Below are 25,729 nucleotides of genomic sequence, written 5' to 3'. Positions count from 1 at the left end.
AAATGTTTGGCATCTCAGTGGCCTTTAAGGAAGTCCATTCTTGAGTTCAGGCTTCAATTAGTCAACTAAACAACAAAAGCACTTAAAATCACTTCTAGCTATTGGAGCTAGCACATTGTAACTAGAATCTCTGATAATTGCTCTCACATTGATAGATTGAATCCAATTTAAAATTATATTTATATAAAATTGTATTTATCAAAATTTATTCATTTAGGGGCCGGCCCGGTGGTGCAGAAGTTAAGTTTGCATGTTCAGCTTTAGCAGCCCGGGGTTTGCCAGTTCGGATCCCAGGTGTGGACATGGCATGGCGTGGCAAGCCATGGTGTGGCATGCATCCCACGTATAAAGTAGAGGAAGATGGGCACAGATGTTAGCTCAGGGCCAGCCTTCCTCAGCAAAAAGAGGAGGATTGGCCGCAGTTAGCTCAGGGCTAATCTTCCTCAAAAAAAAAAAAAATTATTCATTTATAATGTTCATTTAATTATCCCTATGTCTGCCAGAGTGCAAGTTTAAAACCTCTTGAAAGAAAGGTTTGTTATTTACCTTTCTTTCTTTTGTGGGGCCTTGTACATATAAATGCTTGGTAAATACTTATTTGAATGAAGACATCAAAGATCATTATGAACTACCACAGTGGCAGTTCTTCATTGTGTGGGTCCGTACTATACATTGCAAGATGTTTACCAGCTCTGGCCCCTGCCCATTCAACTCCTATAGCACTCTCTGGTCATTCCAACCACTAAAAGTCTACCACCACCACCACTCCTGCAACTTCCAGGCGCCTTCTTGGCTTCTGGTGTGGGAGTGGACCGTTGGTGCTACCCTTGTTGAGAACCACAAGGCTAAAGTAATTGGAGAAGTCTTTCTACAGGTAGTAGTGACTATGCTAAACCTTGAAGAATGAGTAGGATTTTAGAACCAGAGAAATTGGGACACAAACAACATATAAAAGAGGGAGTGACATAATGTAGATTCTGTCTTAACTGATGAAGCAATGTGTCTGTGTTGGAAAATAGAAATAAAGTTGGATAGGTAGAGTGGAGTTAGAAGCGAGTTGATAAGAAGGAGTCTGACAGAGGTGAGAGGAGAGGGAAAAGTGTCATTTCACTCTCTAACGCACCTGCGTACAACTGCCAGATTGATTTTTTAAAGCATTGCCCTGTTCAACCGTCCACTTAATATTGCCTGCTAGACTTTACATCTGTAAAGCTTTGTGCTCAAGGAGTTTTATCTCATTATTTTCATCTGACTTTCTCTTACTACTCCTTAAAATTAATTAGGTATGTCTGGCTGGCTGATCAAACTTATTTCCCCTTCTTTCTTTGTCAATGTGCTCACTTCATGCTTTTTAAAGTATCTTTCTTCCTTTATAAAATCTATCATCATTCTGTCTACATGACTTCTTTCCATTCTTAGAAGGCTTCCCCCTAATGAAACTGGCCCATGCCACTCCACAGCATCTTGATATCTCCTTTCTCTTTCTTATGGTATTTGTGATTTGTCCTATAGTATTTAGCACAAAATTATATGTGGCTTTTTGTGCCTCTCATTCTTGTTTCTCTAAATTTGTATTCTTCTAAAGAGCTGTGTGAGGTTAAGTATATATGCCTCACAATATTTTTTATTTTTGTAAACCTCCAAAGCAGCTTTTTTTTTTTTGGTCAGTTGATAACAGTCATTCTCTTTTGAGTGGAATATTTGATATAGCATTAGATATTGAGCACCCTGAAAACTCAAAAGTCTGTATTTGCAGATCACAAAATGTTAATATTGCAACCTTATGATGTTTCTTATATTTGAGTTGTTGAATATTTTTTGCTGCAGTAACTAGACATTATTTTTGAGGGTGGGAACCAAGCTGTATTTATCTGTGTCCCCTACAATGCCTAGTAGAGTGTCTTGCTCACAATAACTACTCAACATTTTACAATTTGATTGATTTTTATTTGCCTTATCAATTTGCCTTAACTGTAATCATGTTCAGGGCATCGTTTTGTTTTGCTGACAATAGAGGGCACCATTAGAAATAGTCCTATCCCAGCCCGTGGTAGCTTTCTTGAGCCACACTTTCCTTTTTCTAAGTAGTGTGTTACAGAAATTTGGATATTATACTAAATCAAAGTGGCCTAGTCCTAATTATAGAGCCATATTGGCTTCAGGTTATTTAGCTGAAAAAGAGTAAGTACTGTTGTATTTTGATCCTTTGTAGTTTTCAAACTTTTTCTTCTCCTTATTCTTTTCCTTATCCTTTGCTCAAAGGAAATCTTACCCAGGATCTTAACTATATTAATTAAATGCAGTCCTTTCCTGAAGGGAGAAGATAGAAGTGGAAAGCAACAAACAGAAGCCTCACCTTTGTACTCTGCCTTCCTCCTCATCCCCCATCCCAAGAGCACAGCTTCAAAATCACTATAACTCATTCAATTAAAAACTACATTTTAAAAAACATCATTTTGTAATATCTTATTTAGGAACTTAGTATAAAAATAGAAACATTTTAGTTTTACAGTGATTTTTAAGTACAAAGGAAAATGCTCTGGAATAAATTTCTTGTTTCAGCAATAAAAGAGTTAATACACTAAGCAGCAGAGACTGAGATACTGCAACGGATAGTGCTTTCTGTCTCTGTCATTTGTGGTTTAAGAAAAGGGGGTGGTGTTCTGCATTTGAAAGGACTTTAATGAATGCTGTCAGTGTTTGTGAGAGCTAATGGTCAGTATGGGAAAGGAGAGCAGGGGAAAGTGGTCCAGCTGCTTCAGGATAGGTGGATGAGAGTTTGCTCTGATTGAATGGAATGTTCCACCGTGTTTCATCTTTATTCATTATCCTTTGTTCTTTATAATCTGGTATATTGGTATAAAAGTAAATGTAGCTATATATGCGAATGTGATTTATTTTCCTTTCAATCTGTTTATTGTGTACAGCAGGGCATATACTTGTCTTGGTTGGATGCACAAATCTGTGTGCAGTGCTTTTTGCCCGTTGCCTAGACGATCACTTGGTTTCTCTGAGGATGTCTGGTTCTCGTAAAGAGTTTGATGTGAAGCAGATTTTGAAAATCAGATGGAGGTGGTTTGGCCATCAAGCGTCATCTCCTAATTCTACAGTTGACAGCCAGCAGGGAGAATTTTGGAATCGAGGACAGACTGGAGCAAACGGTGGGAGAAAGTTTTTAGATCCATGTAGCCTACAATTGCCTTTGGCTTCAATTGGTTACCGAAGGTCCAGCCAACTGGATTTTCAGAATTCACCTTCTTGGCCAATGGCATCCACCTCTGAAGTCCCTGCATTTGAGTTTACAGCAGAAGATTGTGGCGGTGCACATTGGCTGGATAGACCAGAAGTGGATGATGGCACTAGTGAAGAAGAAAATGAATCTGATTCCAGTTCATGCAGGTTGATTATTTTCTTACTGTTAGAAATGGGGTGTGGGGGTATATTCTCTATAATGTTTTAAAATAATTTAGTATTATTATTTAAAATCTATGAATATATCATATGCATACATACATAAAAATATATAGTTACATACATGTATATAATATCTTGGTATACATTTGTGGTACTTTTGCTAGGCTTTTTAAAAATATTCTAATATTAATTTTAATTCTGTTTAATTATAAAGTCAACAAATAGCATTCATTTTGAAATATCTTCTGTTCCATATATAGATCTGGCTCTGCCTGGAAAATAATATATAGTAGCAATTTTATGCATCATTGCCTTGCAGTTTCCTTCATTGAATTACCTTTTATAGTCATAGCAAAACTATAGAAGACATTTCTATAGTATAAAATTTTTTATGACATTTTAGTTTGCAACAGATTGTAGAGTCATTTTTAAATTTTAATGAAAATGAAAAATTTTACAAGGAGATGTACATTATAGTTCTCCATATTTTTTTATACCATTGTAGTTGTCAGTAATATTTTTCTTATGATGATTTCTTTGTCCTATGTTGCAGCTCTCCAGATTAAAACAGAGAATACAGTAACATGTCTCTTTCTAAAGATGACAGCTACTAATTTCTGTTACCTGCACTTCACTGAAAATTATGCTATTTAGAGAAAGGAGGGACATTCCTTCAGGAGAGTTTAAGGGATCACAGAGGGACTAGATGTGGTCAACTGGTGAAAAGGGGGTAAGAAGGGAAAATTAGTTTGAGGAGAGAAAATAAAGAAAAAATTGGTAATTTCATAATGACTTTATCCATCTTTACCCTTGGAACCTGGCTTTATCTTTGAAATGGATATTCTTATTCATCAGTTTAAACTACTGTAGCATATTATGTAATAAGTTAGAACATGAAAGTCACCTTCTGATTTATCTATACTCAAAAATATTTCAAAATATTTAAAGGTACAAATAGCTTACTAGTTGTCTAGCTTATCATTTGTCTAGTTTGATTGCTGGATTCTTTTTCTTTTAAAATTTCTTTGCAGGTTTTAATAACATTTGTAATTTGTATTTGGTTATTATTAATAGAGGCATCATAAGAGATGGAGACAAAATGAGTTCATATATTCAAGTATATCTTACTTGGGGATGTTTACCACCTTCTCCTCTTCTAACCTTCAGAACATGGAATTCTGAACTGTGGTGTTGGAATAATAATAAATATAGACCAGTCATGTATAATCATTTGTGTAATGGAGAGAGGGGAATATCTTTACATAGGTAGCTAGTATATTTAACTTAAAATTTTTCAAACTAGTTCATGACCTGGCATTGTCTAAAGGGAATAAGAGCCACTAATTTTAAGTGGAGATTAATTGAGTTAATGTGGTTTCATTATTTTCTTTGGAGACTTGTTACCATAAAGAGAATAATTTATCTAGTAAAAGGTTCAGGGTTTATCATTTTTGTAGGAAACCAAAGAGTAGTCATATTTCCATTTGAAAATCAATATGATGTATTGAGAATATTTTAACAAAATTAGAAAAACAAAACTTTCTTTTATTTACTAGCATAAGTTATAAAAATGTTAACATGTATCTACTACCTGGAGAGATTATATATGTATATATGAGTATAAAATTTATATACATGTAAAATCTTGGAAAGGTTATACGTACGTTGGTCGCTATAATTTACAAAGGTAGTTTGCATAGCTGGTGATTACTGTAATTAAGTTAATCTATTCTTTAGTATCCATATTGAAATAGCATCTTGGTGGGATATTCATTATGCAAGAAAAAGACTGCCCTTTTTTGACTGAGAGATTGCTATGTGCATACTTCAAAAAATGGACATTTTTATTTATAGGAAATATAAAATTAAGAAAACTATATTTTTAAAAATCTAAAATAAATATAGTTGTTTTAAAAATGCTAGTCAAGATTAATAAGGTAAATAATAAGATGGGAGTAAACAGTTAGCATCTGCAGTGACCAAACTATTCCTAAAATATTATTTCAAAGGTAAAATGTACTTAAAATGTCTCTGATTTTTAGATATGAGGGGAAATGTGTCCAAGCGATTTAACATTCCCAATGGTTTGAAATTTCTATCTTAACATCTTATTGCAAAAAAGGGAAAAACAAGCATTCTAGATTTTAGAAATGTCATTTGTATGTTCATTTTTTTCTAGATTAAATATATCTAATTCTTACATCTTCTTTCAATCCTCCAGCTCTGAATCTTTGATCTTTGTCATAATGATACATTTATTTGCCCCCAGCTTTTTGATTAAGTGAACAGTCTCTCTAGGGGATTGCCATTCTACTGTAAACAAATCAAAAACTATCACTGTTAATGTCAAAAGAAGCTACACTGACATTTGTCAAATTTTTGTATATAACTTGAGAACAGTTCTTTTTCTTATATAAAACCTGCAAGTAATAAAATAAGTAGTATGCTCAAATAAAATAAAGTTTTATTTGACTATATTATAGATTGATATCTTAAAATATTAAAGACATAATGGGGAAATACATATGATATACAGAGAATTTTTGTTTAAGCAGACGTAATATTTACATAGATCTTAGAACTTAGACTGAAATTTTGAGTTATTAGAAAAAGGGGAAGACAACTGAGTGGTTTTACATACACAGAATCATAACACCTACAGTGGGTCTCCACAATTTAAAGCAGAAGTTAAGTTAAAAGGCATCATATGTTGCTAATATGTTTGATCACTTGTATTCTAACTGGGAGAAATGTCTGCCTGAGCCTTAGACTTCTGGTAATTTCTGCTGCCACACTTCTAGGTGATTTAAGTTTCTTGTCTTTTAACTTTGATCTTGGGTCTGTAGCTAGCCACTTTTTCTCCTTGGGAATCATCTAAATCATCTTTGTCGTCTAATCATCTAAGTCATTACTTTGGTATTTAAATGCAAACTTTTGGTTTTTTACACTATGAGGAATTTTAGACCCCAAGTAACAGAGTTGTTACCTTTTATGTGAGCAATGGGTTCCTAAGACCTTAATTCAGGATGATTCTTACCAAGACCAGCAAAGTTTACATGGTGGCCCGCATGTGACCATAGTCTAAACACAGTTTACACTTCCGTTGATTTGCCAACTTTGAAATTATTTAATTTTTGACATGTTAGGGGAAATTTCATTATTTCAAACTTTGTTTATAAAGTTAGAGTTTAATATTTTATATGTAAGACTATTTTTTAGTCATTATGTATAAAATATTACTGTACTTTAAAAATATTCAAAAATAATAATAGCTCATTCTGACTGGATGCTCACTATCTGTGAGGCCCTGTTCTAGCATTTTAGTATACTAACTCATTTAGTCTTCACAACAAATTTCTGAGTTAGAGTGCTACTATTACTATTATAATTTTACAGATGAGGCCAGGGAGGCACAGAAAGGCTAAGTAACTTGCTCAAGGTTAGTAAGTGAAATAAACTGCATTAAAAAAATAAACTTTATGTTTTTACAAGAGTTTTAGATTCACAGGAAAATTATGAAGGTAGTATAGTGAATTTCTATGTACTCCACACCTAGTTTCCCCTATTATTAATACCTTTCATTAGTATAGTGCATCTGTTACTATTAATGAACCAATATTGATACATTCTTAAGTAAAGTCCATAGTTTATTCAGATTTTTAAAATTTCTACCCAGTGTCCTTTTTCTGTTGAAGAATCCTATCCAGGACACCACATTACATTTAGCCATACTGTCTCTTTACACTCCTCTGGGCTCTGACGTTTCTCAGGCTTCACTTGTTTTGATGACCTTGGCAATCTTACTCAATTAGAATTTTTCTGATGTTTTTCTCATGATTAGACTGGGGCTATGAATTTTGGGCAGGAAGACCACAAAGATAAAGTGCCATTTATATCACATCACATCATCACTGTTGATACTAACCTCGATCGCTTGGAAATAGCTACATTGTGAACCCAAACAGTTAAAATGTAGATTTCATCCTCACATAGCAGTAGGCAGTTCTCTGTGACTACTCATTTAACCCCTGAGTTCAACTTGGATTTACATAATAGTTAATGATTTATTCTAACCAGTTTCACCTTCTCTCCTCAGCTAATTTTCTTAGCCTGGTTCTTGAAAATGCCAAACCTGGCTGGCTTACAGGTATAGTCTTTTGACACAGCCACAACTCTTTATCTAGTTATCTAAAGCACCTTATTGGTTGCTGGCTACTCTGTTTCAAGCAGGTATCCTTGAACTCTTCTATTCCTTGGTCAGTTGATTTGCTATTCTTTGACTCATCTTAAAGGCATTTAGTTCCCCCTCCTATCCCAGCAAGAGGTTATCTTCATAATATTACATTTTCTCTCAAGTGCTGTCTCCTTTTTCTTGACCCTCTTTATGTTGTCTCTACATCTCCTTGTTTGAACCAGTCTCTTAATTCTAGTTCAGTTTGAAATTAAAATATTCTGCATTTCCTCATGAAAAAAATTTTGTTTCCAGAGATGACAAAGAAGTTCAGCTATAGTGTACTTATATCTTGGAAGTATGTATTGCATTTCCTCCCTCACATATGTATGCCCAAGTCATATGGATTCCCTGACATAAGCTGTGGAACCTCTCCTCAGAAAACACTGTGTGTGTGTGTAGATGTGTATGTTAAATATTTTATATACAGTTCAAGGAGTTCATGAACCCCCTAAAGCCTACCTGTGTGCTGTATCAATCAGAGTTCTTAGTTTTAAGCAACTGAAATTGGCTGATTTAAACAGAGTAGGAGTTTAGTTCCCAGACCTGCTGGGAAAGCTGAAAAATCAGCTTATAAAAAGGGATAGGCATTACAGTTGCGCAACTGGCCTTTATAAACTTCAGTTTTTTAAGGCAGAAGAAGCTGTCTTTATGTCACTTATTGCTTATATTTTATTTTTATCCATTTGGAGCTGGATAGTGAGGTATTATATCTTTAGAATTAGATATATTAGGCATGAAAACAATGACGCACACTCATACCACATAAACACTCATATGCCCAAAGCCATATAATTTGGTCATTTAACTTTAGGGAGTATATTAGTAGGGAATAGGCTAAGATGACATAACAAAGAGATTCAGAAATATGGTGGCTAAAATAAGAGAAGTTTATATCTTTATCAGCTAACAAATGGGCAAATGGTCCAGGGCAGATAGGTAGGTCTGCTTCTCAAGTTCACTCAGAGACCCAGATTCCTTCCAAATTGTTGCTCCATCCTGTAGGGTGTTATCCTTTCTTTATGGTCAAAGTCTGCTCAGCTCCCCTTCTGCATTCTAGCCTGTGGAAAGGACCAAAGAAAGAAAAGGGGGAACATTAAGCAAATAACACAAGTTGCATATATTAGTTCTGCTCACATTCCATTGTTGAAAACTTAGTCACATGGCCATGACTAGTTGCAAGGGAGGCTTAGAAATGTAGTCTCTACCTGAGTAGCCATGTACCCAGCTAAAAGTCGTTACTGTGGTAGAAGTAAAGAATGGTTTTGGCATCACGATCAACAGGGTGCAAGAGATGAAGACAGCTGAATAGAACTCCTTAGAATTCTTTGGATCTAATTTTTTAATTAATTTTTTTCTGTATTACATAATATTTTACCACAGAGACATCAGAAAATAGAGATAAGGAAAAATGGAAATATAAAACTCACTAATTACCCTGCCATCCCAAAATAACAACCATTAACAATTTGGGAAAGTGTCCTTCAAGTATGTTTTTCTATACATATATAATAAAAAGATGTGTTTTTAGAATAAAAATCTGAAGCTTATTGTGCATACTGTTTTGTAACCTGCTTTTTTGCCCTAATGTAAATACTAAAATTAGGACTCTCTTGTTTGCAAAAACAGAAACCCAACTCAAACTGACTTAAGCAAAAACTAGAAATTTGGTTCACGTAAATAAATTAAAAGTCCAAACATGATGTAATATACACAGAAATTGAAATATAATGGTGTACACTTGAAATTTATATAATGTTATAAACCAATGTTACCGCAATAAAAAATAAAGTCCAAGGATAGAGCCTGGTTTTAGACATGGCCTTATCCAGATACTTAACACCAGGAATCTATTTTTCTCCCTCTAGATTCTGTTTTCCTTTGTGATGGCATTGTCTCAGCAGGCTGTCAGTGTGGTAGCAAAAAAGCCACTAGCAGCTCCAAGTTTACTTTTTATCAGTTTAGCAACCTCAATGGAAAGAAAGTGACTCTTTTCCAAGAGTGCCAAGTAGCATCTTGAAATGGACTGTGATTGGCCTTATTTGGATCATGTGTCCACTGTAGCCAGTCATTATTGCAGGAGATTTGATACTCTTATTGGCCACGCCCAAGTCCCTTGCTCACCTCTCCCCAGTGGGAGGATCAACTCCACCCAAACCATATGGACTGAGGCAGGGAATGTGTGGTTTCCCAAAAGGTAGAGATGGGTCTGTTCCCATAAGAAGGAATCCTGGATAGGCAAAAAACAATTAATGTCCACTAAAACAGCTTTCCACATCATTAAATGTTCTCTTATATCTTTTTAAATGGCAGAGCATTCTCCCATATGCACATATATGTCTTGTTTATTTAACCAATATTCTATTTTTCTTTTTTGGAATTTAGATTGTTTCCAGTACTTTTCTGTTAGAAATAACCTGTCATAAACCCTCCCTGTAGCTAGATCTCGTAGGTACAGATGATTGTTTCCTTTGGATAAAGTGTCAAGGGTGTGCACACTTATAGGGTTTTTGATTTGTATTCTCAGAGTCATTTCAGGACTATTACTACTATTCCAATTCTCACCAGCATTGTATAAGAGTGCCCAAGGCCCTTCCCCTTCACTGGTTATTATTTAAGAGAATGTGATTCTTATAAACTACATTTAACTCTCTTCACCCCAGATATTCTGGCCACCCCAGATATTCTGGCCACGGTACCAGGAAAAAAAACCCTTAAATTTCAAAATCAAAAAATATTTCTCTTGAGAAGGGAAAAGGTGAAGGTATTCTTTTTCATCACCTCTTGTCATTTCTTTTTATACGCTTGCCTTTTCCTCTCCTTAAAGGGGACAACCCCAACTCCCCTTCCTCTTCACTCATCTAAACTCTAAGATCTCACCTGCTACTTGTTGCCTTTCCAAATACTAGCCCAGACTGATCTTTCCTTTCTCTATATTTCACCAGCAATTACACTCCAATTGGGGATGTACAAGATGATCTGTTGGAGAAAGGGTAAAAAATATATATATACACACACCTACTTATTAAAACTTCTATTTATATTTTATCTTTTAAATATCTATTTTTTCTGTTTTATAGTATAATAATTCTACAATGGTATATATGTTTTATAAGTTAGTAAATATCTGTATAATTGGACATATGCTTAAAAGCATGCTGAAATGCGTTTGCATAAAAAAATTTAGAGACCGCTAGCCTATACTAAGCAATTTACATTCTTATTTTACATTTATGATTTTGAATATTTGTAAAAGATGCCAAGAGATTCATGATATAGTAATTTGCACTTTTGCAAAAGCATGAATTCTGAATGCCAGAAGCTACGAGGCAGGTGGCTAGGAATAAATCACTTACCTAGGGAGTGAGCCAAACAGACTATTTAGAGTTTCAATGCAGCTTTATTTTCTACTCAAAACCGTATACTACAGTATAATTCTTGTAAAGTGATTTTTAAAACTTCTTTTGAAAAATTACTCCATTAAGAAAGCCTAATGCAAGTTCTGGTGATGAAAGTGAAGAAATCTAAGTAGTTTATAATAAAAAAGTAATATTGATCATGGTGCGTATTGTGTGCATATGCACATGTGCGTATACATGTGAAATCTGAGGAACTGCAAGTGTTAGGCGGTGTTGTTTAATTTTTTCCAGTTTATGAAACTCCATTCTTCAAATTCCAAGTCCCTTCACTAAAGAATCATATCTTTCTTTGCGTCCCCACAGTTTCTAACAACTGGTGCAACGTTGCATGTTAGGACTTACTCTGTAAATAGTTGATGACTTGATTTGTTTGATACTTGCCTCTTCCCATGTTTAGGTGTTTTTCTGACTTACAAATACAGTTGCCTACTGCAGAAGGACAATAAGCTAAAAATTAAATGTTTCCCTGTAGCCTGGAAATATTAGCAATGTAGAGTTCATTACTGCGAACATCTATTAAAAAAAGATTTGAATGATGTCGTGCAATTCTTTGAAATGTGGTTTACCATCTTAGCAACATCAGATAAATAAAACTAAGCAGAGATGTCAGATGTATTTCCTCTGTTATCTTGTAAAAGATCAAGTAGAAATCACAGAGAAATATATTTTAAATAGTCCATAAATAGCCTATTCCCAGATGTTTGTGTTGTGGGTTAGGATGTCTAAGGTTTAATAAAGGCCATGTTAATGAGCAAGTATGAAATTTAGTTATAAAAATTGATAATGCTGGGGATTTTTTTTTTTTTTTAGGAAGATTAGCCCTGACTAACATTTGCTGCCAATCCTCCTCTTTTTGCTGAGGAAGACTGGCCCTGAACTAATATCCATGCCCATCTTCCTCTACTTTTTATACGGGACACCTACCACAGCATGGCTTGCCAAGCATTGCCATGTCTGCACCCGGGATCCAAAACAGGGAACCCCGGGCCACCGAAGCAGAATGTGCTCACTTAACTGCTGCACCACCAGGCCGGCCCTAGGGATCATTTTTTTAAAAAGAGAAACATCATATAAAGACAAAGACTTCCCATCGGTCATTGAAAAGCAAGGTTCTACTAACAATAGCTCACCTTGATTGTGTATTTATTCTGTGCTAGGGGTATGCATTCATTTTTCCATTTAATAATCTTCCCATGAGAGATCCTCTAAAAGAAAGTGCTACGTATTGCTTATTCCTGTCTTGCTATTGGAAAAGGTATGGTTCAGACAAGTTAAATAACTTGTCTAGAATGATACGTAGTGACAGAGTTGAATCAGCATTATGCGATAGAACTTTCTGCATTGATAGAAATGTTCTATATCTGCACCATCCAGTTTGGCAGCCACCAGCCCCATGGGGCTGTTGAGCATTTGAAATATGATTAGTCCAACTAAATAACTGAACTTTTACTTTCTTTCATTTTAATTAAAATATCCCCATGGACATAGTGGCTACTGTATTGGACAACATGGCTCTAAAACCTTCCTAAAATGCTCTTAATCACTACACTGTACCTCTCCAGTTCAACCCTCCAAACCAAAACACATAATAGGAAATGAAATAGTAAGGAAGTATTAACATTGTAAATTACACAGAGCCAGAATATTAAAAGCATTTAATTAACCACTGATAGAGGTGTGATCTCTGTCTCACGGAAACCTAAGAGACTCTTGCTCTCTCACATCTAGCTAAGGGGCAGTCACATAGCAGTAGACTTTTATCTAAGATCCTTAGTTCTAACATCTTTTTTCTGTTAAGATGTCCTCATTCATACTGTGCTGTCATTCTCCCTTCACACCCCTAGTCCTTGCACTCACTAATGCCTTGGGGTAAAGGCAAGCAAGAATTTCCATTCCTTTGTGGTGGGTGGTTTGACCAATACTCTGAATGCCTTCTGATCCTGGCTTTGTAACTGGCTGCCTATATGTCCTTGGTTGATCACTTTGGCCGTTTTGGGCCTCAAATTTTCTTATCTGCAAAATAAGGGAGTTGAATTAAATGATTGCATAGATTGCTTCTAGATGTAAAAATTCTGTATATAGTTGTTCTAATATCTAAGGTCCTGTACTTGTATGAATATGCAGTAAATTCTTTTTTTCTCATTAAATTCTTACGTTATTAAAATTATATGTGCGAAGTCCCAAATTTCTTAAAAATCAAACAAAACAAGAAATGCTAGAAAGCTGTGCGGCTGTTCAAGTCTGAGTAGCTCTGTTCTTTCCTCTTTCCTGTTCTTTTTGTGAGCGGATGGCTTCGCTTTTCCAGAGGCTACAAGTCAGATCCTTCCTTTGGAGCAGTGGAAGTGATTGCTGTACCCAGAAATGTCGGTGAATTAATTATCACATTGAAATAATGTGTTTTTTTAACATGGCATGTTTTTAGCATGTTTTCAGTAATGGCAATTGAAGCCTAGAAAGCAAATCAAGAAGTTTGAAGTGTTATTTTAGAAGCATAAATTGTCGTTTTGTTAATATGTATGTATATAAACAATTTTGGTGTTTTACGTTTATGCTCATTTTGAAAATAAATATTCCATTAAGTTCTACTAGTTCATTTAAAATATTTTATTCAAAGAAATTCAGTTTATTCAAAGAAATTCAGGAGTAAAGTATCTATTGTGTAAATCAATGTTTTGAACCTGTAAGTTCATCACATGCTGATTTGTGTACTGTGTCCATCTCTTGCCTAAAGTGCACTCCAGTGGTCTTCAGCCTGTGATACCTGTTAGCATCGCCCATAGGACTTTTAAAAGATACTGTGTTCAAGTCTCCCCTCAGGCCTACTGGTTCAATCTTAGGGAAGAAGACCTTGAACACAGATGCTGACATGCTCCCAGGTTATCCTGATTCCTGCCAGAGGTTGAAGAACTAAACACCCTGAACCTTCCTGACAAGAAAAGAGATAGTCTGTTTATTAATTGAGCTTATACCAACATCAAAGCTAGCTTGTAATAGCTTAGTGATGATAGTATTATAAAGTTCTGTTGTTCTTTCAAAATTTAACATTGATTAGCATTTAGGTTTGGATGATGGCAATCCATTACTCAAAAAACATTCAACTAACTCATTGCCTAGTCATTACTGAGAATTTAATATAAAGTATAAGAAATGTGATACAAAATATGGGAACCCTAAGAAAAAAGTATTTGGTTTATTTACCTTGCTTTATCTTGTTCCTGAAAGAATTTGTGGCTTATAAAAATTAAATGTTCTAGGGGCCGGCCTAGTGGCGCAGCAGTTAAGTGCACACGTTCTGCTTTGGTGGCCTGGGGTTCACTGGTTCAGATCCCGGGTGCGGACATGGCACTCCTTGGCAAGTCATGCCGTGGTAGGTGTCCCACATGTAAAGTAGAGGAAGATGGGCATGGATGTGAGCTCAGGGCCAGTCTTCCTCAGCAAAAAGAGAAGATGTTAGCTCAGGGCTAATCTTCCTCAAAATAAATAAATAAATAAATAAATAAATAAATAAATAAAATTAGATGTTCTAATGTTGTCTCATCATTGGATCACTAATACTAAATCATTTGTCAGTATTTTGAAAATATAAAACTTTAATTATTGAAAAATGTTTTTAATCTTCAAATTGTTATTAATCAAAGCCAATGTTATTTGTTTTTGCTTGTAGTTCCTCCTGATTTTAAAATAGTTTCCAGCTCTCGTTTACTTATATAAGCAACATATAGTTACATATTACTCAATACATTTTTATATTAATGATCTTAATGTCAAGTTAAGTATATTATACTGGATTTTCCAAGTCATTTCACCAATAATATTCATAGTGTACAATACATTTCTTCTAGATAATATATATTTTTCTTATGTTATCATTACTGACAATTAGTTTTCAAGAACATGTTTTCAGAGCTTAGATTGCTATGGCACTGAAAATGCATTGGGCTGGGCTGGGAGGATTTAGGTAGAGATATGTATTAGTCACGGCACTGCTAACCTCCTAGAAACTGATAAATCTCAATCCACTATGAGAGGTCTTGTGAGTATAGTATATGTGAGTGTTCTTACTTGAGTGACCTTCCATGTGCGCATTTCATCTCTTCTTTCATCTAAAGCCTCAGTCCTCTCCATTCAACTTGTGGATAGAGAAGGAACAGGGAAGGCATACTTTTGGCCACTTTAGCCTACAGGTGACACAGTTCATTTCCTTCATAAGACCACACCTGCCTGTGGGAGAGGCTGGGAAAAAAAGTCTAGCTACATTCTCAGGAGAAAAAGAAAAAGAGTTTTGGTGAACACACAGCAATCTCTACAGCAGCCCTATTTCTGCCGTGAACGACCTCCTAGGGCTCCTGGCAAGGCACTTAATCTCCTTGGCTTCAGTTCCCTTTACTTTAAAAGCAGAAGATCCAATGACTTTTTCTTCTTTGATAAGGTTCTTACCAAATAAGTTTATTAGATATTTATATTAAGAAAATTCTCTTAAGGTATAGTGAGGCTTGATTCAACAAAGCATTTGTCAGAATCATAACATCCTTACAAGTAGATCTGATGAGAAATGAGAACTAAGTTATGGCACAGTTGGTGGTATTGTGGTTAACTGCATAACTAACAGAGGTTTATCATTTGATTCAGGTAATCTTGGAGAAGAGATCTTGGGGGATGGGGAGGGGAGGGATGGATTTAGGATTTTATTCTTAGTCCTAATCTTTTCACTTTTTCATCATTTGCATCATAAAGCATATGAAAACCTAGAACTCGTGTTCTTCAAATAATTTGGAAATTTCAAAAAATTTTTAGATAACTGAATTAGGCTATCAAATTCCTTTAACCTGTGATATAAGCTATAGGTTACCTGAGCTTTTAAAGATTGGCCAGAGAATCAAATGAATTATTTATAACACTGCTTTTATGACAATATATTGTGTATTCTGAACAGTTATCTTATAAGTGAACTGTGGAACATACCCCATTTTTAACTAAAGGAGGCCTTGGATTTATATCTCCAAAATAGTTTAATTACCTCCTACCTTCAAAAAATGTTCTCTTGTACCCTTAAATATAATGTTAGGAGATATGGCTATCAATATGAATATAGTTTGGCTCTTTTTCAGCAGAGATGTTGTATTGACCAGAGAAGAGACTTCAAACACATATATTACAAAGAATCTGTGTAGCTCTTAACTAACAGATGTCACATTCACTCACAATGTTTGCAAGATGCACATATGATCTGCGCCATCATTGATTTTAAAAGGCAAAAATGATGAATGATTATACATTAATATTGACTGGTAGCATTGATTACTTCTATTTCATTTGAAGGCTTTGAGAGACTTGATAGGAAAGATCTTTTTAATGTGACAGTGATATTTCAAAATGTGTGTTCTCTTTCTTTTCAGGACTTCCAACAGCAGTCAGACATTATCATCCTGCCATACTATGGAGCCATGTTCATCAGATGAATTTTTCCAGGCCCTTAATCATGCTGAGCAAACATTTAAAAAGATGGAAAACTATTTGAGACATAAACAGTTGTGTGATGTAATTCTAGTTGCTGGTGATCGCAGAATTCCTGCTCATAGGTAATTGTTTTCTAAGTATCTCTATGTGTGAAATATTTCCTTGATAATTTAGTTATGTATGTTGAGGTAACTCATTCCAACTGACTGTTAGGATGGAATGTTTTGGGGAAGGGAGATATTTCATGGAATTTTTGCAAAGAAAACAGTGTGTATGTAATTATTACACATTAAATGACCCCAAAAGTGTCACTTGCCCTTTGGAGAAGCACAAAAACAAACACTCGCCTCAGATCAGTCAGCATTGTTTGGTATAGATTTCAGTTACTATAAGCAGCTTTCACCCCGCCTAATTCTGCCGATTAGAGAACTTTAAATAAACTTAATGGAAATTAGAGCTGTGAGTATTTAGAAGCAAAAAAGCTGGTGGAATGGAGTGGCAAAACTGTTAAGAGTTTTAAAATAGGCACATCTATCCTGGACTCTGTTTGCTGACCTCCAGGAAACATGAAAAGTGCTGGTGCTAGGAAACAAAAGCCATTAACATAAATGAAATATTATTTCTTGAAGTAAGAAAAGGAAAAGAGAGCTGTTTAATAAAGAACAATTCATTATTTTTCTTCTAATAATTCCATATTCAGTTATTCAATGTTAATCACCATTATGATCCCAAAGGTTTTTTTATGCCTTTCAAACCTAATTAACACTCTCTCCCAAAGGTTTTGTTAAACCTTCCAAAGCGGAAGTAAAATCAGGAAGAATGGGCTTGGTCTTATAGTTTTCAGTGACTCAGTCAGCATGCATTTATTGAGATGCCACTATATACTATGACAAAAAGTCTGCCTATGAGCATGGGTTTATTAGAAAAGATATTTCAACCTGAATTTCTTAGAGGCCTCTCCAATTCTGTATTTCTAAAACAGAATTAATTACTTTACCTGCCATGCTTATGCAAGCCATTACCGTCTCACTTAGGTTGCCAGTGCAAGCAGCTCCTAACCTGTCTCCCTGCTTTCCCTCTTTTCCCCTACATTCTGTTTTCTACACAGCTGCCCAAGGGATCCTTTAAAATAGAACTCACGTCCAGGCACTCCTCTCATCAAGCTTTTCAGTGACTCCTCATGCCACTGAGTGGGAAAGCTCCGTCCTCACAGTGGCCCGTGTGATCCAGCCTGCCATTACCTCTTTCACATTCTGTCCTACTGCTCTCCTTGCTCACTCTTCTTGAGCCACACAGACCCTCTTGTCGTTCCTTGTATGTGCCAGGCATGCTGCTCCTGCCTTTGGGTTTTTGCATTGGCTGCTCCTTCTGCCCAAATGCTGTTCCCAGATACCTGTAGGACTAATTCCACCTCCTTCAAGTCTTTGCCCACATGTCACCTTCCAGTGAGACCACCTATTTAAACCCTCCCCTCACACCCCATTTGCCCTTACCCTGCTTTTTTCCCCATGGCACTTACCGCTTTTTAATGTACTATAGAATTTTCTTGTGCTGTGCATTGTCTGTCTCTCTTCACTCTAGAATGTAAGACTCCGTGAGAGAAGGGATCTTTTGACTTTTTTTTACACCAGTATATCTCAAGTATCTACAACAGAGCCCAGTACTTATTAGGTGCACGTTAATATTTGTTGAGTGAATAAATGAATGAACAGGCAGTTCTCAGGAGAAGAAAGCTGAATGGCAATAAATGTTTGAAAAGATATTCATCCTCACCAACTACCAGGTGAATGAAAATTAAAACAACAATGAGATACCATTTAACATGTTGCAGATAGCCAAAAATTTTACCAATATTGTGGGGTACTGTTAACTCTTATGCAGTGCTGGTGGGGCCTAAATTGGCACGTCACTTTGGAGAGCAATTTGGCAAACCTTAGGACTCAGCAAGCACTCCTGGGGAGGGAGGAGAATGGAACGAGAGAGGGAGCTTCGACTATTGTCTGAATCCTAATTTCTCTTTCTTTTAAAAAAATGAATGAAGTAAATCTATATAAGTGTGCTGACATGGAAATATCTTCAAGATATATTATCAAATGAAAAATGCATGTTTCAAAATATATATATATTTATAACCTATTTTTGTTTGTATGTGACTATCAAAATCTGGACAGAGTCATAGCTAATATATAATTGTGTATTATTGTAACTAAATATTATAGTGTGATCACAAAAATATCATTTTATAACAAAATACAAACATGATAATATATTATAATAAAAAATTATGAAAACTAAAAATAACTGCTAAAACCATTCTCAAATATCTCCCATATATTCACTACTTCTACAATTAAACTTTTAAAAATAACTTGTTATTTTCAAAAGTGATAAACAGAAAATATGGGGCTATCCCACCGGTGGCGTAGTGGTTAAGTTCGCATGCTCCACTTCGATGGCCCAGAGTTCACGGGTTTGGATCTTGGGCACAGATCTACACACTGCTCATCAAGCCATGCTATGACAGCATCCCACATACAAAGTAGAGGAAGATTGGCACAGATGTTAGCTCAGCAACAATCTTCCTCATGCAAAAAGAGGAAGATTGGCAACAGATGTTAGCTCAGGGCCGATCTTCCTCACAAAAAAAAAAAAAAGAAAGAAAAGTGATAAACAGAAAATAACTTTTACGTTTTTTTCCTTTTTTAAATATAATCAGTTTAGTGCTGTGGGCTTGTGGCTTTTTTTCTCGGTCTTATAAAGTGGTACTTGAGTGGTGAATGGGTAAATCATTTACCTCAGCAGAAAATTTTCAGTAATGGTAATTTATTATTCAAAGGAAGGAACTAGAACATAAAGCAATTTGTCAAACTTAAAATGCGTTTCGCAGTACCATGTACTTTCTATGGGTGACGAAGCTAAAAAAAAAGAGAGAGAGACAGAGAGAGAGAAGCAGCAGCATTTATTAATCAACATCAACTTTAATGTGGTCATTGATTTTTTTTCCTTCTAATATGTTCTCAGATTGGTGCTCTCCTCTGTCTCAGATTATTTTGCTGCCATGTTTACTAATGATGTCAGGGAAGCAAGACAAGAAGAAATAAAAATGGAAGGTGTAGAACCGAATTCACTATGGTCCTTGATTCAGTATGCATATACAGGTAATAAATCTGAAAATGTAAATTTGAAACCTCTTAGATTTATGTTATGTTATTAGATTTCAGATTTCTCCTTTTAATAAAGCCTGCCTCAGCTAATAGTTAATTCTGTTATTGTAATCACCACACCTGGTGATACCTACATAGGTTAAAATCTCTATATTACGACCTTTAAAATCATTATCATAATTAAGGTTTTGAATGATATTTTAAATGTTAATATAATAACTAGAGGAATTGTATAATGTTTTAAAATTATTGCATTTAAAATTTGAAAGTTCTGTATAAGATATGTTACTAATTAAGGCATTCTTTAAAGATTCTGAAAATAAGTTATTAGTTTTTTATGTTAGTAGAAGTCACAAAAAGCTAATATTTTTTTCATACTTAGTACTTTTTTTTTTCTTTTTAGAATGTCTTTAAATCATCTAGGTCTGGAACACATGTAATGAGCTCTTATTTAGAATTACTACTGTTAACACCAATTATTTTATAAACTAAGATTAATATAATTTCATAGTTAATGGAATTTCTTTTTCTCATTAAGGCCGCCTTGAATTAAAAGAAGATAATATTGAGTGCCTGTTGTCTACAGCCTGCCTTCTTCAGCTTTCACAGGTTGTGGAAGCATGCTGTAAGTTTTTAATGAAACAGCTTCACCCATCCAACTGTCTTGGAATCCGTTCTTTTGCTGATGCCCAAGGTTGTACAGATTTGCATAAAGTGGCTCACAATTATACTATGGTATGTATTTTTTGAAAAGCATGAAGGCATATGCTCTTTCCTTCTTCCTTATTGTTGCGGCTTATCTACATGTTGCTATTTTCCCATGGCATGCTATTTTCACATGTCTTGAGGTTCAGGCTTGCTGTCTTGTGTGTCATATTGTCACTGAGTTATGAGGGAAAAACACCAAGTAATATTTCTTCTGCATATATGAGTCAAGCCTTAAAGCAATGATAGTCACTAAGAAGCAGAGCAGTGGCCTAGGACTGTTCCGGTCACAATTTGCAGATCTGCTGCTTTTTAAAGCAGGATTTCCCCCAAACATTTTGTTTGTTGCACCTGGATGAATTTCAGAGTTGTCCACATAATCACTGATGGAAATTGATAATCGTGATTGTAGCGTATTGGTACAGTACTAGTACAGAAGATAGGAGGATGAAAGGGAGGGTTTTTTTATTAAGGATAAATTTGAGTTTATGTAAGAAGTGTTTTTAGCTATGTAGAACAATATTTTATTAGTTATGGTGAATTATGTTCTCAAAATAAATTGCAGAGGGGGTTCTGATTCAGAATCCTGAAGGATAATGGATCAGATTGATCTAGACAGCAAGAACATAAGGGCATGTTGAAGGCATATTGTTAGGACCAGCCTCCACAGTCTTAATAGTAGAGGGATTCAGGAAAGGGAGAGTGTGTGTGGATTTTTAAGGAATGACCATCTTGCTACATTACAGATGGGCCATGACTGAAGACTATTGCTTTAAATACTTCAATTAGGAATACAGCTTCTAAGAGAAAAAGGAGTGTGAACATTCACATACACGTATACAGTTACTCATATTACTAATTTTATCAACATTTAGGAGATTTTTTTTTGTCTACCTCTCCTCCACCCCCCAACCTTCCATTGAGTTTGTTTGTCTGCGAAGGGATTGATAAGTTCTTTAGGAATCTTTCACTAGAGAAATAGAGATTTGGAAAAATTATAAGAATAAATGTTTACAACTATTGGGAAGATTAATTCTACCTATTTCACGAGCTTGATGTGAGCACTAAATGAGCTAGAAGTTTAGCACTTTAGAACAGTGATTGACACGTAGTATACCCAGTCAATAAATGATACCATCATTGTCACCATCATCATAGAGGTTACTCTGTTCAACACAGGAGGGATTTATGTGAGTGAACAAAAGCACTCATACAAAAGCAGAGCCTTTATGATTTGTTTTTCTCCCTGTAGTGTAATCACTCCTCAGAAATGTTTGTTTATGATGGTCAAAGTGCTTCAAGTGATAAAATGGACATTGTATGACAGGGCAATACTGTACAGACCCAGCATGGTACTAGATTAGCATCTTTTAAATTAAGTTCTTTGAAAGGACTTTTTCCCCCTGTCTTTATCCTTCCTTGTAGATTTCTCATTTTAACCTCAAGTTCAACTACATTTTGGAATAAGATGAATATAAGTAAAATAAAGCTGGATTTTTTTCCCCTTGGTAATCAGTTCATAATTTAAGTAATATCTCTTTCCTAGGAAGGAGTTTTATTCCCATGAAAATATTTGTATGCAGTTAGGTCACTCTTAGTGTTTACAGTAAGGGCACAATTGCTGCATTAAGGCTTAGACATAAATTAAATTAGCTTAATGTTTTTAAAGCTATTTTCATAGCCAATTAGTTGTGGTAGTTTTTTTTTTTTCTTCTCAAGGCCATTATTTGACATTATTCAGTTTCAACAGAGACACGAAATTGAATTCTAATAACAATAAGTAGTTTACAGGCAGATTGTGTGATTTGAATTGTTGCTATGGGAACTGAATGACAATGTATAGCAAAGTTCAATCTTTGATTTAGATAAATCCCTCAGTAATTTCGTTTGCTTAAGAACTATTCCAAAGGGGGACAGGCCATAATGCTAGGAGGTGTTTGGTAGCACGATAGCTGTTTGTATCATAAAATGGATTTAAAATATGAAGTAAGCATAACGCCGCACAGTGAATTCAATTGTCACAATCACTAAATGGCGCATGTACTTGGGATGTTTGCTCATCCTGCATGAATACAAGTAGGAAAGGATGAGGAGGTCCTTCTTGTAATCCGGAAGTCTGGAAACTCTTGTTCTTGTTTTGACTGCCACTGAATGTGACCTGGAGGAAGTCATTTAACCTCTACAAGAGTCTAAGACTGGTTATGTCATTACAAATATTTAATGTCTTTATGGGTTTATAAAAAATACATAAACATTTAATTTAAAATTTTTTAATTTTGTTTCTTGATTAGAAAACTTATAAAAACATTGAATTCTGCTACAATACATGCTTCAAAACCAAATTAATACTTTTGGAAGGCACTTTGTGTTCAACCTTGAGTTCAGTAGTATTTCCATAAGTTGTTGAAAAATTTGATTTTCACTTAATATGAATTATTCTTACTAGAATTTTACCACAATTATTACTAGAATGGAATGGGCATTGTTCTGAAATAGATATATCAACAAATAAACAATTAATCAAATGAATATTTATTTATTAGTCCTTTTCTCATTGGTGAAATGCAATTAACAACATTTAAAAGTCTGGCGATAGTTACATCAGTGTTGTGTCTGTGTTGATAATACTATACACTATACCTTTGAGCAATTAGAAATATATATTATTTTGATTTCTTCTGAATCTCACTTAATGTTATATAATAAATATCTTTCCATGTATCTGTTTGATCTTTGTCCTTGAAATTTTTTTTAATAATATATATATGTTTTTCTGTGAGGAAGATTGTTGCTGAGCTAACATCCATGCCAATCTTCCTCTATTTTGTATGTGGGATGCTACCACAGCATGGCTTAATGAGCAGCGTATAGGTCCATGCCCAGGATCCGAACCGGCAAACCCCAGGCCACCAGAGCAGAGCACACTAACTTAACCACTACACGACCAGGCTAGCCTCTGTCCTTGAAATTTTTAACGTCTGCTTAATAGTCCATTGAGTTACAACCCCCTATAATTCTCATTTTTTACTATTTCTCATTTTTTATCATTATAAATAATAATACAGAGAAGCATCTGCTTTTTTTTCCCTTTTGTGAATTATTTATAAGGATTAAACTACTAGTGGGATAGCTAGGTTGAGAGCTTCAACATTTTTATAGTTCTTGTTATGTGTTATCAGATCATTTTATAATGTCAGTATACAACTGAGTAGAAGAGTTTGCTCCAAGCCATTCCCACATTGGGGTTTTATTAAAATATATTCCCGAAAATGATAATCAGTCATTTAAAATAGATTCATTTTGACATCTTTAACAAATTATGATGAATTGAAGCAATTGAATTTAGTTAATTATTCATGTATGGTTTTCCTCTTAAGAATTTCTGCAAAAAGAAATATCAATCCAAGATATATTTTAGATCAGTACCTAACTTAGGTTACTGCAGACTATATGGAAAATACAATTCTCGTTTTAATATGGAAGATAATTATTGATAGTCCTTATCTCTAGCTCTAATTTAAACAGCCTTAGCTATTTTACTGAAACTCCATATGCTGAGACAGCCATAGCACATTAGGAAGTATAAGAAAGACAGTAAGGGACAATATGTCTAGCATTTGCATTTATATTATAACTATGTAAACAATGCCTGCATTAAGACTTGTAACCTTGCACACCAGAAAGTAAGTTTACTTTCTCTTCAGATTGTTTAGCATAATAGCCTACTAAAGGTTATTATGTCACATCTTAAGGGCATTTCTCTCTCCCATTTAAAATTATAAGGGACCTTATTCTAGTATGTGGCCAGGACTGAGTCATCTTCAGTCTAAGCTCCTGGATTCCCAGTGCATGGGTCAACACTTTTGCTTTGGCTCTTTTTCCTATGAGACCTAAAGAACTTTGCATGCAAATCATATTAGAAGAGATTAAAGTTTTCGAAATGGACTTGAATCCTGGGGGATCTTATAGATAACATTAAACCCTTTTAAAGACCAGTTTGGTTCTAGGATAGCCCTAAGGACGTGTTCTCTTGCCAGGAAGAGTCTGAGAAGACTTCTTTGGTCCAAAATGGTTTTGGGAAATCTAGCCAACCTGGAGGCCATTTCTGGGTAAGAGAAATAACTTCATGGCTCACCCAGGTATTTGGCTCCACTGTTGGTCAAATTCTTCCGCAACCACACATCTAAACTAACTTCTGATGTTAGAGTATCGTACATCTCAGTGTCTAATTCACTTTTTCTATCTTCCTTTGAAAGACTTGTCAACACTATTCCCTAATTTGCGCAAGCAATACCTACAAGTCCCAGGTCCAGTTTAAAAATGTAATAAATGATATCACACTTTAATTTTACTTATATAGAAATAAAAAGTTTAACAACATAATTGTAGTTTAAAGGTTATTTTCTACTGTTTTTTTTTTCCCCTAGCAAGCAGTAACACATTGTAAGAAAGGCCTAAAGTATAAACTGTTTTGGCATCTAATTAAAAAAACTTTTACTTTCTTTGAAATAAATTGTGATGGCCAAAAGGAACAATATTGTTTATAAGCTATTTTTTTTCCCTCTAGGAGCATTTCATGGAAGTCATTCGAAATCAAGAATTTGTATTATTACCAGCCAGTGAAATTGCAAAGCTCTTGGCCAGTGATGACATGAACATTCCTAACGAAGAGACAATATTGAATGCCCTTCTTACTTGGGTCCGTCATGATTTGGAACAAAGACGGAAAGATCTCAGTAAACTTTTGGCTTATATTAGGCTACCTCTTCTTGCACCACAGGTAAACTATTTTTGATTATTTAAAACCTATATCATAGTTGCAACATTTGAGTATTCACTTTATGCTAATTATATTAATATGTACTTGCCTATAGCTTTATTTCCTTTGAGTATTCTATCCAATTAGGTAATCTTACATATATTCCTATGAAATGTGTAGGTGAAAAGATAGCGAACTAAAAAAATTCTGCTTATGTTTTCATCCCAGGAAGTCTGGCTACCTAAATTGCACAATTAAGTAGCATTGTTGATTTGGTGTTAGTAATTTTATTTGACTCAGATACAAACCTATCCTAGCAATTAGAACAGAATTAGTAAAACTACTAATAAAAAGATTATTGGACTCTAGGAACCAGAAAATTTAGATTAATTCATCTGTCACATGTTTACTAAGTATCCACTAAATGCTGGATTTTGGTGATACATAAATTAATAAGACATGATAATAGTTTCAGCTCTGACATTTTAAAACTGTGGCTTGGCATGTTCACACACCTGAGTTTCTTCATCTGTCAAGTGGAGATAACATCCTCTCTGACTATCTCACAGTATTATTATGA

General features: G+C 34.9%; 1 protein-coding gene across 10 annotated transcripts in view; it reads left to right on the top strand.

The window, feature by feature from the left end:
- The window catches only part of KLHL5 (kelch like family member 5), an 87,372-nt gene that overhangs the window by 18,953 nt on the left and 42,690 nt on the right, over positions 1-25,729 (top strand). For 5 of the 10 annotated variants that reach the window (XM_070615139.1, XM_070615143.1, XM_070615138.1 and 2 more), the window contains exons 2-5: positions 16,461-16,643; positions 19,543-19,679; positions 20,224-20,420; positions 24,958-25,170. In XM_070615139.1, the coding sequence (XP_070471240.1) occupies positions 16,461-16,643; positions 19,543-19,679; positions 20,224-20,420; positions 24,958-25,170 (730 nt within the window). Of the gene's footprint in view, positions 1-2,927; positions 3,400-14,317; positions 14,432-16,460; positions 16,644-19,542; positions 19,680-20,223; positions 20,421-24,957; positions 25,171-25,729 lie in introns of those variants that run through there. The other 5 variants (XM_070615136.1, XM_070615135.1, XM_070615134.1 and 2 more) reach the window with 2 other exon arrangements.

This window comes from Equus przewalskii, chromosome 3 (assembly GCF_037783145.1).
Source record: "Equus przewalskii isolate Varuska chromosome 3, EquPr2, whole genome shotgun sequence".
NCBI lineage: Eukaryota > Metazoa > Chordata > Mammalia > Perissodactyla > Equidae > Equus > Equus przewalskii.
This window is presented reverse-complemented; position numbering and strand designations above follow the sequence as displayed.